This window comes from Plectropomus leopardus, chromosome 18 (assembly GCF_008729295.1).
Source record: "Plectropomus leopardus isolate mb chromosome 18, YSFRI_Pleo_2.0, whole genome shotgun sequence".
NCBI classification, from domain to species: Eukaryota; Metazoa; Chordata; class Actinopteri; order Perciformes; family Serranidae; genus Plectropomus; species Plectropomus leopardus.
In genome coordinates, this window is record NC_056480.1 from 19,104,629 (window position 1) to 19,119,730 (window position 15,102).

The window sequence follows — 15,102 nt, forward strand, 5'->3', positions numbered from 1 at the left end:
ACTTATAATAATAGTAATAATAATAATAATAATAATAATAATAATAATAATAATAATAATAATAATAATAATGATAATAATACACATTAAAAAATGATACACACAACCAATAAATGTTCATTTTATTTCATGTATATGTCAAGAATGAAGGCAAATAGATGACTCATGTAATTATATATTTTAGATGTTCGCTCTCATACCTATGTACATGGTAATTGATAATCTGCCTTGTAAGCCCCTTTGGGCTGATAATCAGATGCTTTATTTATATCAGAATACAGACCCCACATCTGATTTTTGATGTTGGATATAATGTAGTCCATCTAAATGTCAACACATTAAAATGCTGTGATGGTTGATTTGAGAATTTATTAGCAGTCTGTCTTTAAAGTCTTTTGAAAATCTGGAAGGAAGTCTTAACGTTAGTCACGGTTGCATCCTTAAAATCTGCAAGCATATCTAAGCATATCTTCATCTTCATGTAGAGATGATCACACACAAAAAACTTTGAAGATACAATTAGGTGTGAGTTCTCTCTGTGAGTTTTATCTGAGGGGTTAAGGCAAAGATTACATTAATAAAAATAACATTTTTGTTAAAAAAAAAAAGTGAAGAGACGAGCCAATGCAATCCAACAACGGTAGCATCAGCCACATGGCACATGGACTCGAGATGTAAGGCACCACACTGGGTGACACTGTAGGTTCTTAGGGAATCCCATTCTAACATGGTGTTGACTAAATTTACAAACACAATAAAGAGTTGGAGTCCAGCATGTTTTTAACTTCACTTAATGTTTTTGTGTATTTGTGTCTTTCATTAGGCTGCATGGCGTCTCTACTCTACAGATGCCAAACACTCTTATCTGACAGCTACATGGTACTTCTATGACAGCATGTTGCCTTCATTCAGGTAGGTGCTTCCATCAGTCTACATGCTCAGAGCTGAGTGGATTCAACCATCAGATATCTGTGTTCAGTCAATAGTTTGAAGCGTTGTAAATAATGCAGACAGAGATTTAAGAGTTGCATCAGGAAGCAGTGAATTGTTTACAATAATAAGTGATTTTTCCCTGCTCATACGTTGAATACAAACACATTTGTCACCTTTTGTCCATTAGTCAGAACAGAACCCCTTTAGTTAATTTTGCAGTGGTGGTTTAATTAAAAAGGAATATTGTTTCCTCTCATTTTGAAATTAAATATGGACCGAGCCCTTTCAAACACCTCTACCACCACTATTCAATTATGCCGTCATTATTTTTGCTCTGCGCAGTGGTTTCTTATATTTTGCATTTATTTATTAATTTGACTAATTTTTATTTGCTTAAAAGGAGGGTAACATGAGAAACTCAGACAGAAGCATCTCTGTTGCATTAACATAAAGTCAGAACTTTTTACTTTGCAATATCTTAAAGATCCAGTGTGCAGGATTTGGGGCACATATTGGCAGAAATTGAATATAAAACAATAAGAATGTTTTCTTAAGCGCTTAATCTCCTGAAAATAAGAATCCTTGTGTTGGTTGTTAGCTTTGAATGAACTGTTTGTATCTGCACTGGGAGTGGGTCCTCACCTACAGAGACTGCTATGTTGCATCACCATGTTTCTACTACAGCCCAGAGCGGACAAACTAAACACTGTTTCTAGATAGGGCCATTTGCATTTCTGCGTCAGCCACTAAAGTTAGAAGCTCCTCCGTGACAAGCAGAACAGCATTGGCACTAATTTTTAACATAAACCTGCTTTACTCAGTGTTTTTACCGGTTTAAATCACTGGGTCTGTGTTTTTTGGAGAGAAGAGACCTTTACAGATAATTCAACTCCTGGTAAAATCCTCCTGAATGTCTGGATCTTAAGTCATCAGAGAAAAAAGGTGAGCACCGTAGCAGATGTTTGGCTAGCAAACCTGTCTGTGAAGAGCTGAAATGTGTCGGCGAAATACTGATTTGTAATGTGAAAATGCTTTATTCAGTGATTTTTTTACCAGTTTAAATCAGGAGGTTTGTTTGTTTTGGAGAGTAACAGACCTCTATGGATAATTTGGCTCCCAGTAAAAACCTTCTGAACAATGAACACTGAAGGAACTCTAACCGGGACTTCATGCTGAAGCTTCAGCAGGTTGTAGTCTGTGATCCTCACTACTAGATGCCACTTAGTCCTACACACGCTGCTCCTTTAAATTCAGATGTTCCTGCTATGTCTCTCAAGTATCCCTCTTCTTTTGAGCGTTTGGACCATTGATTTGGCCTTTTTGTGAGTTTTTCATATTTTGTTGTTTTTTTTTGTTCATTTGTCATGTTTTTTTTTGTGTGTGTGTTTATTTGTGCACGTTGGGGTTGTCAGAGAACTGACGCTACTGTTCAGTCACCTCCAGCGACAGCGTAACACCAAGAAGGTTCTCCACAACTCCTACCTCACGCTGCTGTCTGGGCTGCGGCCCTACAGCTCCCCCTACCTGTCGGGGGACAGGTACGCACCCCTCCACCTCTCACATTCGCACAGTACATCCAGACACTCCGAAAGTCTACCTACACTCACACACAAACACTCAATCACAATCAGAACAGTAACAACAGGACTTAGAGAAGAAATTATCAACAAAGCTTTTTGTGGAGCTTTCTGCACGGATGTGTTGTGTATCTAACAATGTTCCAACTAACGCTGATCTGAGACCACTGTGTTGCAGGCCCCCCTCCCCATGCTTCTCTGCATCTTTGTCTGCTACATTCATACTCTTGCCATCTCTGCCCACCTCCCACTGTGCACTCACTGGTTGCTTCTTCCTGTCTTCCTCTTTCTTTCCCTTTATTTCCATTGTATCGTCTCCATGTCATCCATCCTCCATCCTTCATCTGTTCTCAGGAAGGCAGAAGTCCCATGCAGGTTTGTTCTATAAGTCATGAGCTGTGCTTGTTGATAAACGGCAATTTGCAGTGAGAGCAGATTTGCTGCGTTAGAGTCTTTAGGTGATATCGGGCTGAAAGGGTAAATGGTATGTAGTGGACTTATGCATGCATTAGATGAGAGAAGCAAACGGAATAATGCAAATGTTGCTGCTAGAAATGACTTTGCTTTGAGGAGCTGCTTACACTACATGACTTTATACGGCTGTCTTGATGCATATACTCAGGTGAAACATTATCCACAACCTTTGCATGATCCTTCCCCACCTACTGGTTCCTCACTTCTCACTGACTGTGTCTCCATAATCCAAAATGGCCTCTCAGGAGTACATTTTTTCATCTTTAGGTAAGGCAACAAGATCAGGAAGGGAAAGGCTCTTTGGAATATTGAGATCTCACACCTAACCCTCTCTCCTTGGTTGTTCCTTTGCTACGCTTTATCCTCATGGGTTAACCACGTACCCAGGTCGTGTCCCAGAACTTCTCGTCCTCCCCTCACTCACTCCCTCCCTTCTTCCACTCCTGTCTCCCCCCCCCCCCTCACCCTCTCTCCCTCTGCCTTGTGTGTCTCCCCAGTCAACTTCTTTCTAAAAAACGGGGTCTCTTCCGGATTCATGGTGGCCGCAAGCAGAGGTATCCACGGCAATAAGCCTGTGCACGGGGCACGCTAACTTAACAACACCATTCCCACTCCTCTTTTAACACACAAATCATGCTACTCTTGCCTGAAACACTCAAACATTTGTGGACTGGTGCAGCGGCTTGTTTTGTCACTGTATTTTCAACCATATTCTGCAAATTTCTATCCCCTAACTCTTTGAAACCTGAATCGAAAATCTTTTTTTTTTGCTGCATTCAGACGCTTTTCACAAGTATTTAAACCGTTTGAAACCTGAGCTAATTGGTTAGATTTCTTTCAAAAACATGGGAAAAGGGGTAATGAGCAGCTTGGCAAAATGTCCCCTCAAATTGCAGCAAATTAGTTAAAGGTTAAAAAAAAAAGAAAAAATGTGTTTTTTAAAAAGGGGAGAAAGAATTGTTAGAAAATTATAAAATATAGGGAAAAATGTCTAGAAAAAAAAAAATATAAATATATATATATATATATACATATAATTAGGTTCTTGAAGAAAATACACCTTTTTCTTTATTTTCTGCATTTCTGGGGGTTCTGTTTATTTATTGCATATTTTCAGTAACATTTCTTGTAAATTGTTACCATTTTCTTGCTATTTTGTGGGCCATTTGTTGTTGAGTTGCTCACCGCCTTCTCCCCATGTTTTGAAAGAAATCAAACCATTTTGCTCATGTTTAAAAGGGTTAAACAGATTCTATACTCTGGTCCACAAATGCTTGAGTGAATCCTTCACTGAAATGCTGTGCTCTTCTCCCCTGAAAGGATGTTTTTCCAGCTCTGACTCTCCTGCTGGACAAACCAGGGTTGATTTTGCTTGGTTTTGCTCGAAAGTCATGATAAACCATGTGTTGAAAACAAAACAGAAGTCCTAATGGTTTATGACAGTGTCACAAAAATACATGTTTCTTTTCGGCTAACATCACATGTTTCATCAGATGTCTCTGATGAAATGAGGAAATAAAATATTCACTCAAAAATACGCAATAGCTTCCCAGAGAAAAAAAATGCTGCTCACAATAGTCTTTTCTTTGTCCCATCAGCAATAACTCAGCTTCTTATTTGGACATAACCAAACATTCTGATTTATTTCTCCTAGCCTAGAAATTAGGAGCAAAAGAATAAATAAGCAGTTATTTTGCTGTGCTTATAGGCTTCTCAAAAGACAGACAAATTTGAGAACAGATAAAAAACACAGAATTGAGACTTGACTTTGATCACTGAGATCTGTTAATTCTGATATTGTGCAGGCTCATTTCTAGGCCATTCAAGTCCCCTTTTGGTTGTTGATGTTATCTTAAGACTGGATTTTTTCAGACAAATAAAGATCAGTTTAATCATTTTAAGATCTTAAATTAGGATCGGGCTGAGACAAGAGGAAGGCTGTTTCTCAGGAGTTGAGTTTAAGAAGTGTGGAAAAAATGGTCAAAACTCACAATGATATTAAACTGAGCTCAGTCATGTCTGGAGACATAGGCTGGACAAAGAAGAGATCTTATTTTGAATTTTCCTTTCCTTTGGGTTCTCCCAAATTGGAACTGAAATCAAAAGAATTGCCCTGCTCTTGACTTGCTTTATGTTTTCAATTCACTTGTTTGCTTCATTCATAGTGTCTTCTTGGAAAGACGGTTTAAATGATTCAGCATGCTCTTCTGCCTCAGATTACTCATGTAACCTTTGAACAAAATCAGTATGTTTGTGCTGCATTTTTTAAAAAGGTTTTCAAAGTGCTACAGCGTTTCCGTTTGCATGCGATATTCTTTAATGTTTTGGAACGATTCAGTGAAGTTTATGGAGCTGAATGCATCCAAATCATTTGCTTGCTCTCCCAACTGCATGCAAAGCTCTTTCACTCTATCTTCCCCATTTCCGCCAGTGTACCTGGAGCATTTCAGCTTGCTTGTATGAAATGTTGTTTGCCACTAAACCCCCTTAACTATTTAAATTTTAATTTAAATGGCACACGCACAACAAAGAGTATATCATCGTTTTTAAAAAAAATGTGGGATTGAGCGGCTGGGCCAGAATTGCTCTGCGGTGCATGATGTTTGCATTGCCTTATGGATCCGTGACAGTGTGTAACATGTGAGTGGTTGCAGAGAAGCAGTGGTCTCCAGAGCATGCCGTAACAGCAGCATTAGGAGTAGATCTGTTGGGTAGAATGGCCGTCAAATAGCTTTCCTCCTGAAAATAGATGACCTCACATACCGACCTGCCTTGGGTTGTTGTGCGTGCATTTAATGAGACACCTTCTGTACAGCTGCGCTGTGATATTTCGATGCTTATTCACTCTGTTGAAGGGATTAAGGAAGCGTGTCTTTATTCTGATGGTATGTGGAACATTTTCCGCCGGCCCAGCACTACTGCGAGTCTTGAATCAGGTTTCAGATTTTGCTGAATCAGGTGCTATGATAGGCACATTAAATAAGCAAATCCTCAGGGCAAGAATCATTTTTTAGCAATATTGAGTGGTCCCTGTGGTCAAACTGCCTTCATGATAAGTCAGCTAGTCTGTCCTTCGCTGAGACAAAATGTAAATGTCTGTTTGTGTCCCTGTTTTGTCTGTTTGTCGACGAGTCACTCTAATGATTGTTGAAGTCAGATGCTATGTTGTGTTCACTTTTACTAACTAACTCTTTTCTAACAAGCTGCTGTTCTGCTGCTGCCTTAAACTCCCAGGATAACACAGCTTAGTTTCCCATTAAGGTCAAAGGCATGGACATTGTGATCATTGAGAAAACCTAGTGTCTTTCATGATCCGAAAAGGATGCTGTGTCTGCAGACATTTGACTGTTTTATCTTCACTATCAGCAGTAAAATGGGCTTCCGGGATCGGATCAGGATGAACAATTCCCGATCATCCCAAACCATTAGGAACAAGGCGTCACCGCTGCCCCCGGGCTCCGGTGTCCGCCGCTCTCCCAGTCAGGAGAACGTCCCCGAGCCTATCAGCCCGGGGAAGGTCCAGAAGAGCTGGAGCTTTAATGACCGCACACGCTTTCGCACCTCCCTTCGCCTGAAACCACGTCCACCTGCTGATGGTAGGTACACATACACTTAACTCTCCTGAGGATCATTTCTGGTTGTTAATCCTTTGAAGCATGAGGAAATTGGCTTCATTTATTTCAAAAACATAGAAGGAAGGCAATGAGCAACTTCACAAGAAATGACCCAAAAAATTTGCAAGAAATTTGTAAAAAGTTGCAAGAAAAGGAAACAAAAGTCACAGAACAAAAACCTGAAACCTGAGTGACCTGAAAAAAGTGCTAAAATATGAAAATAATAAATAATAAATAAACAAACAAATAATCTCTGTAATCTAATTTTAAATATATAACTAACATAATTATAAATATGGTTGTCTTGATATTTTTCATGTCATTTAATTTTTTAAGCAAAGTTTTAGGTGTCCATTCAGGTTTTAAAGGGTTAAAGTCTCTCCCTCTGTCTTGGCTCAGTGGAGGGGGTCGGGGAGGACAGTGTGGAGGACAAACCATATTGTGACGTTGCCATGGAGGAGGTAATCCCTGCAGTGAAGACACTCATACGGGCTGTGAGGTGAGTCCTGCTATCAGTATTTTATTAGTTATGACAACACTGGAAATCTTGTCAGGGTTTGTCATCTATTAGCAACCATTTTGAGAAATTTGGCAACCAATTCTTGGCCTTTGGTTGCCATTAGTGGCGAGTGCTTTTTAACCTATAAAAAACAGGGAGAGTAAACAGCAAAACATGCACCTCAAAGTGAATATTTTTTAAATATTTGTTGCATAAGTGCTGTTTACACACAGAGCCAGAACACAGTGCTGCACATGTGTGTTTACTTGCATGTGCAATGGCATCTTCTGAAACAGAAACAAAACTTACTGCTCCCATTTGTCATTTAGATTTAAAAACATGGAAAAATAGGGTCATTTAGCTGGCTGAACAACAACTGCATGTGCGTTCAGACATGGGCCCTTCTCATGGGCTTTGACAGCCTGCATTAATTGGTGAACATGCTGCTCCTCCATTTAGGTGCTGGCATGTGCAGATTCAGCTGACAGAGTAGAAATATCCACTTAGGAGAAGTAACTGAGCCCTCCTGCAGGCAGGGTTAGTTCCCTCGTGCGACCTTGTCATTCAGCAAGCCTGGCTCATTCAGGCTGGTCATGTGGCGTGATAGGGTGGCCTATAAGTACACACACACATGAATGTACAAACACTGTACAGGTGGAGGATCACAGTACATTACCTGCACAGAGACAAACGATATTGTACTGTTTAGACAAGGACAACTGAAATAATAATTGATTGGGAGCCTTGGTGATGTTGATTGCTGTCATTGTGTCATCTCTTACTGTAACTCACTAAAAGCTTTCATGTCATATCACTGTAGCACGTCAGTGATGGATGTCCTTACACAATATGTGCTTAGGCACTTTGAATGAGTTTGGCTTACTGTCATGAAGAAAATGCAAACACTTTGCACATGCAAAGTACGCAGTCATAACTCAGTGTCTTTATGAAGAATGCTCTGTTGGCAAATATATAACACAGCTATAAAAAAGAATTACTCATGTTTACATTGCAAAAATACTTCTGTATTTAAATGTGAAAATATCCCAGAGGATTACCAACAATATTATGAATGCAACCTCTCTCTCACACACACACACACACACTCACTTGCAGAGTAACAGCGTAGAGTTTTTTCACTGATGGCGGCAGAAAAAAACTACAATTACTAGCAAACATCTGGTGTTGGGGCCAGGCCAGTCTCCAGAGAGATTTGATGAGAGCGGATTAGATCGACTCTTTCAGGTTCCCTGATGTCAGCTGTGTTCCCTCACAGCGATGCTCATAGTAGTGTGACGCTGTTGTGTGTTTCCATTTGCACTCTGTGAAGCTCTTGAATGAGGTGGATACAGATAAGATGCATACAGTATATTCACATTAACAGTGTTACAGTGTTGTTTAGTTCTGCTGTTTGTTGTGTGTAGATGAGTGCAGATATTGTGTTATAATCTTTACGACTTCGATTATTGTTTATGATTAGCGCTGTAATTGTATTTGTGCCTGTGCTATTTGCTAAAAATGTTTATTTTGGACTCAAGGACGAAGTGATAAGTTATTGGTGGTGTCATATGCCATATGTACGTCCATTCCATTCTCATGAACAAGAAATCTCAAGAATATCTTGAGGGAACTTTAAAGATTTTGCTACAAATATTCATTTTGACTCACAGTGAACTGGTTAGATTTTGGTGTTCATAGGTCAAAGGTCAAGATCACTGTGCATTTGTTTCATTCTTGTGAATGTGATATCTCAAGAAGACATTAAGAGAGTTTTCTCAAATTTGACATAAAAGTCCACTTGGACTCAAGAATGACTTGATGGTGGTTGAAGTTCAAAGATCAAGAACCTGAAATGGACTGACTGTTTGGGAGTCTTCCTTATCTTCCTGATGACCAGTCTGCCCCTGTACATTGTCACTGTTACTAAAACAGCCTCTCTGTCTGACCCTGGTGATATGCTACATTATATACTTCACCCCCCAGATGACCATTCTTATGTCAATTAATCACACCATTTTACATTGAGTTTATGAAGAAAACTTAGTTTTTCTTACATGCCTCCACGGTGAATGAAGAATCAAAAAACTGAGGAAATTATTGATAAATTGAAGTCATAGTGCTCTATGTTTAATACCAGCAAAACTATATTAAACCACTTGTTTACAAACTCTCTCACAACTCGTGCAGTATAATCCAAATCTCATTTCTCCAGTCGTATGCTCAGTGCAGCCTTTTCTAACAGGGAGCTTAAGTGTAAATTTTCTATGTTCTACTCAAAGCCAGACAAAATTCATTGTTTTACCTCTTTAAGAACGGGGGCAGCTGGTCCACAACTGCCTAAATTGGTAGTTTATTTATGTTTTGTGGTTATGATGAATTCATAGATAGGTAGATAGATAGATAGATAGATAAAATGTATATAGTCCTGCTGCTCTTAAACATGGACCCCTATGACTTCAATTCATCAAGAATTTTCTGTTATTCTTCGTTCAGCGTGGAGGCAGGTGAGAAAAGCAGTCTATCACAAAGTCAGCTTAACATGGGATGAGTAATTGATATTCAAATCATAACTTTTTGACTAAAGTGTTCCTTTAAACCAAAGGCGTCTTCTTTGTGGTTACACAGGAGGTAGATATTTTCTGGTCTGGGGATGCAGCATGATACATTTGTTTGATATCATTATGCCACTGATAGGGTATTATATGACCGCTCCTCAGGTTTGCACTTGACTCAGCAGATCGCCCTGACCTCAGCTGCTCTGTGCAGTACACAATAGAAGAGAGGGAGTTCCTATAGATAGTGCAGGTGTGTAAACAGCAGGTGCTTTGCACACACACATGCGGCAGCCTTGGCGAGTTTCAAGATTGATGTTTGTGAAACACCAAATTTCGCGGCAGGGCTTAGTGCTGAGACTTCACTTCAGAGAGGCTCATGTGGTTAATCAGTGCCTGGCTGCCGGGATAAATGTGTACGGTGTTCTGTGTATGTACGGAGGAGAAGGCAGAGGGAGCAAGAGAAGAGAAGAAGGGGAGGAGGAGGAGGATGGGAAAACAGGGACTGATATCTCTCTTCGCTCTCGCTACTGTGACTGTCCTCACGTGCACAATCCAATACTGCACAAAACACAAAATTTCTGCACATTTGCAGTCTCGGATGAAGCTCCTACTTTATTAAATAAACAGTTTGGACATGCTTACAATTTATAACCATTTGATCTTTAGACATTGTCATCAGTTTTTGTTGCATTTCAGCTTTAATATTTTTAAACTCATATAATGTTTATGCAGTATCTTTCTCTTTAAGAATGATTGGGTACGCACACAGCTGGAGGTAGTCATCATATCTGGCGAAGAATCAGACTTGCCCCTGCAGTAGCTCACCCCACTTGGCCCGCCTTGGAATCGTGTCAGCATAACAGTCATTTTTAAGTTACAGATTAAACCTTGCCATTGGAGACTATCAGGGATCCTCCTTTGCTGAATTGCAAAAATATTTGCACTAGCTATGCAAGCGTTTTGGGGCAAAGATGACATTTCCTGTCCCTCCAATCATTGCTGTGTTTTTACATCTCAACTTCCTTACAGTAGGAAGGTATAATATCTTTCAGCGAGCGGTGCCAGCTGCACAGCACCACTGCCAGTGACTGTTGCACTGGAAGTTTTTTGGGGAAGAGTGGGGCCACACTCCATCCTGACCATGTATTATGAAAACCATTTCATCGACAGAGAAAGAGTCAGCATTTCGAAGAAACCCTTGGAGGATCCAAATCTAAAGTACCACCCCCCTCCAGCTTTTCTTTTACCCACACCTGAGACCCACCCTGGCAAAAAATCTGCATCTACCTGCAAAATAAGAAAAGGCCGCCTGCAAAAATACCCCAAATGCAGCAGTCATCAAGAATCAGAGTGCTGCGTGAGGGGGAAGAGTGCGCTGATGGCTGCTGTGGCACCAGCTGTAGACCACCACTCCTCCTCCTCTCGCTCCTCTTCTCCTTCCCTCACACCTTCTCTCCTGCTTTGTTGCAGCACCGGTCACCTCACAAAACTGTGCACTGCATGTGGCCGCTCTAAGTGCAAACGCTGCAGACCTCAACAAAGGTTACACTGGTTATTTCAGAAATTGACCCCACTCCCAAGTTCAGGTTTGCTTCTGTTAAGCCCATTTGTGTTTTGTTGCGTTAGTGTGTAGATATTTCCATCAGTGTGTGTATGCATTTTTGGCATTATATCTGTGTGTCTGTATGGTTGTGTACGCAGATATGTGTGTGTGTGACATTTTCTCAGAACAGCTGAGTGTTTCTGATCTTCTGCTTCCTAGACCTTTTATGTGATTTCCTTTCTTCCTCCGATGAAGGCAAGTGGGAGTATTATAGTGGACTTAGTCATCTGGATGTGTGAGATAGGATTTCCTCGTTAAAAAAAAATCCCTCCTTCCTTGCCCTCACGCTCTCTCTCACTCCTCCGTCTCCCCCGGCGTGACTGGCCTATCACAGAGTAAGATGACAGCTTGAGTGTGTATATTTTGTCTCGCTTACATTCGGTGTTTCCGGTCCTTTTGCAGAGCCAGCATCTCTTTCGTAAGTGATAAGAAGGGAATTGAAAGACCCACCCAACACAGAAAGCCAGGCACAGACAAACACACACACACACACACACACAAACACACACATGCTTCAACTTTCCTTCGCTCCCTTCCCCATTATCTCTTGCACATCCTCCACTCCCTCGTGCATGACGCCCCAACCAGACCGCCTCTGGCAGAGGATGTTGTCAGTGATGTGTTCGTAGTGCTGGGTCAACATTCCTCTGTGTGATTCCCCCACATTTGGGGTTTGGGTGGTGATGTGTGCACTGGGAGTAGGAACCAGTGGGACCAACATGGCTGTCATCCTGACAAAGGAGTAAGAACAGGGGGTAGCTCTGATGGAGGTGCATGTGTGCTCATTACTATGTGAGGATCTGTGCTAATTGCTGAAACAGCAAGCACTGATAAGCAAATGTCTCTGGGAGATGTTGTCATCATCACAATATATCCACATGGTTTAGTCGGGGGGCGACTCTGCCCTCTTTATGGGGCTGTTTGTGAATGATAAGGTCACTCCGACTGTAATTAATCTTGTTATTCTCAGGGTCTCCGTGATAGCTGTCCTGCCCCTGCATTTTTCCAAAGGTTTACTGTATATGTGGGTGTGCGGTGTGAGGCTCTTTAAAGGTGTTCAGAGGAGTGATAACGGTGACTCTGGTGTGTTTATGTAGGATCTTAAAGTTCCTTGTGGCCAAGAGGAAGTTTAAAGAGACGCTGCGTCCGTACGATGTGAAGGACGTCATAGAGCAGTACTCTGCTGGACACCTGGATATGCTGGGCCGGATCAAGAGCCTGCAGATGCGGTAGGTTTTATGCATATAAAAAAACTCTAATTTTGTGTTGGCTTTGTCATTTAAAATAGGGGTTGACAGATTTTGGGCCCGGCTGATTTTCGGGGCTGATATTCTGTATCTGTGTTTTATTTAATGGGCACCGATAAAATTAATAAATGAAAAAGCGTGCATATTACACTCAACAAACACCAGGGAAGGCAGTCTGCAATACACACAAAGAGTGTTAGCAAGAGGAACTTTTACTTTGTAAAACCTCAGGGAGCTATTTTTATTCATTCATTCTTTATTTAAATTTTCACTGAACTTATTTATTTATTTATTTTTTAAAGATATGCCTTTATTAGACAGGACAGAAGATTGATAGCGTGAAAGGTGTCATGAGAGAGGATGAAATGCAGCAAAGGGCTGCGAGTTGGAATCGACATTGCCTTCATTTATGGGGCGCCAGCTCTATCCACTGAGCCACCGGACGCCCCTTCACTGAACTTTGTGAAAAATCGTTGATTTAACTGTGCTAAAAGCTAAACAAAGTTCTGTGTAGGAGTTTTTTTATATTGCAAATTCTGAATTTTGACAGAAGTATTTTCATTTTTATCGTAAATGCATATCGGTTCAAAATATTGGTTATCGGTCTCATTAAGTACTGATAATCGGTATTGGTATTGGCCCTCACTGGAGAGTTGCCAGTTTGCCTCCTGGGCATGCCAAAGTGTCCTTAAGCAAGGCACAGAACCTCCAGCAGCTCAGGGCGCCTGTTAATGGGCAGGGCGTGCACTTACATCTCTCCAAAATGCGTTGGAGTGTATTTAAAGTGTAGAAATAACAACAGTGAAAACTTGCAATTCTACTTGGGGATCAATAAAGTATGTCCTCTAATTCTCTCGTGAGAAATGGAATAAATGTCACCTAAGATATCAAACTTTCTTTTCAAGTTATGCCAAACAAGTTTTAAAATAGCTTTAAAAATCATTTTCTATTGTTTTTGCGTGAAAGGGTGGACCAGATAATTGGGCGTGGAGCCGTTCAGCCCGATAAGAAAGCGCGCCCGGAAAAGGGAGAGAAGACGCCGCCAGAACTGGACCCACTGGATGAGCTAAGCATGATGGGACGTGTAGTCAAGGTGGAGAAACAGGTAACAGAGGAAGAGTCTGATTTACGTAGCATTTGTGGAACTTTGTTTTCTGCATAAACAAATGAATCCGCTGCAAAACCTCAATGGATTGCTTTCATTCACTCTGGTAGGTCTGAAAAAAAGGAAGTGCAGTAAAGTGAGAACAGGAAATGAAGTGATTTCACATCTAATAGCTGAAGTCCATGTTTAATGAACACAGTGGGCTTTCTTTCATCAGTTTTTCTTTTCTGCTGTTCCCAGCAGGATTTGATGGCAAAAGCTCAAGAAAAAATGTTTTTAGTGTTTCAATGTTAATATATTCATTTAATTTATGAGAACATGGAAGGAAAACTCTAGAAACATGTTTCATCTCATTAGAAAAACGGATGAAATAGAGCGCCAAAGAACTTGACACACTGCAGTCTAAACGTGTGTGTGTTTCTTCAGGTACAGTCTATAGAAAACAAGCTGGACCTTCTGCTCAACTTCTACTCCCAGTGCCTAAAGAAAGGCTCATCCCACTTCACCCTGTCCTCCCTCCTGGACCCCGACCTGACATCTGACTACCACAGCCCAACGGACCAAAGAGACCTCTTCCCCTCTGCTAACACGCTCAACATCTCTGAGAGCGGTAACTTGGAATGACAGTGAGCTGAGCAGTCTCGCGGCTGTTCAAACACAGACACAAAACCCATTACAGTACGTCTTCCTGCGGCTGAGTCCTCACTTCGAGCAGCTCGACCTTAATGTCATCAATCATTTCATATCTGTCTGGGATTATCTTTTTTTTTTTTGTACCCCTTCCATCTCGAATCTGCACCCTCACCTCTTTTTCCTGAAGTGAATGTGTTCTCAGAGCTGATATGGACGGAGGCCACCAGATGGCTCCAGCAGACAGGGAGCCTCAGCCAAAGCTGCTCACCGCACACGCCTCTCGACCCACGAGATGAGGACAGAGATGAAGAGAGGGCACATAAACATGTATGACTAAACTACTGAACCACTTTCACACACTCACCTCATGCTATATATAAATATATCTATGCCTCCTTTAAAGCTTCAACTGTAGATAATCAGACTGGATTTTGTAAATCTTTGGAGAAATCTTGTCTGTTTTTCCCCTCATCATCATCATCATCATCATCATCATTTCTTTCTTTTTCTTGGCTGCTTGAATCAACTGACTGAGAGTTTGCTGACTCAGCTGGCATACTGCAAGTGCCATGCCAGTCATTTTTTCAGTACCTTAGGATGGCTGTGATGAATGTAATGGGTCCCACCTGCAAATTTCACACCGCCAGTTAAGCACTGAAGGAGCCGTCGACACGGAAACTATCTGCTCCCTTGGAGCTGGACAGTATGGAGTTAATATAAACTTAAAAAAACAAATGAAACATGTTTCACAAATGCCCCATGATTGAGTAAAAAAACATAATGTAGTTTGCAAATGAAAAACACAATTAACAAACTAATTTTACAAATATAAAACATACCTATAAAACAAATACACAGCACT

The 15,102-nt window shown here is 40.9% G+C and overlaps 1 protein-coding gene across 1 annotated transcript in view; it reads left to right on the forward strand.

The window, feature by feature from the left end:
- Nucleotides 1–14,961, forward strand: part of LOC121957533 (potassium voltage-gated channel subfamily KQT member 4) — a 56,508-nt gene extending 41,547 nt beyond the window's left edge. The window contains 7 exon segments of the mRNA XM_042506153.1: nucleotides 824–912; nucleotides 2,346–2,471; nucleotides 6,351–6,580; nucleotides 6,998–7,097; nucleotides 12,353–12,484; nucleotides 13,469–13,607; nucleotides 14,034–14,961. Of these exon segments, the coding sequence (XP_042362087.1) occupies nucleotides 824–912; nucleotides 2,346–2,471; nucleotides 6,351–6,580; nucleotides 6,998–7,097; nucleotides 12,353–12,484; nucleotides 13,469–13,607; nucleotides 14,034–14,231 (1,014 nt within the window). The 3' untranslated portion in view covers nucleotides 14,232–14,961.
- The last annotated feature ends 141 nt before the right edge of the window (nucleotides 14,962–15,102 follow it).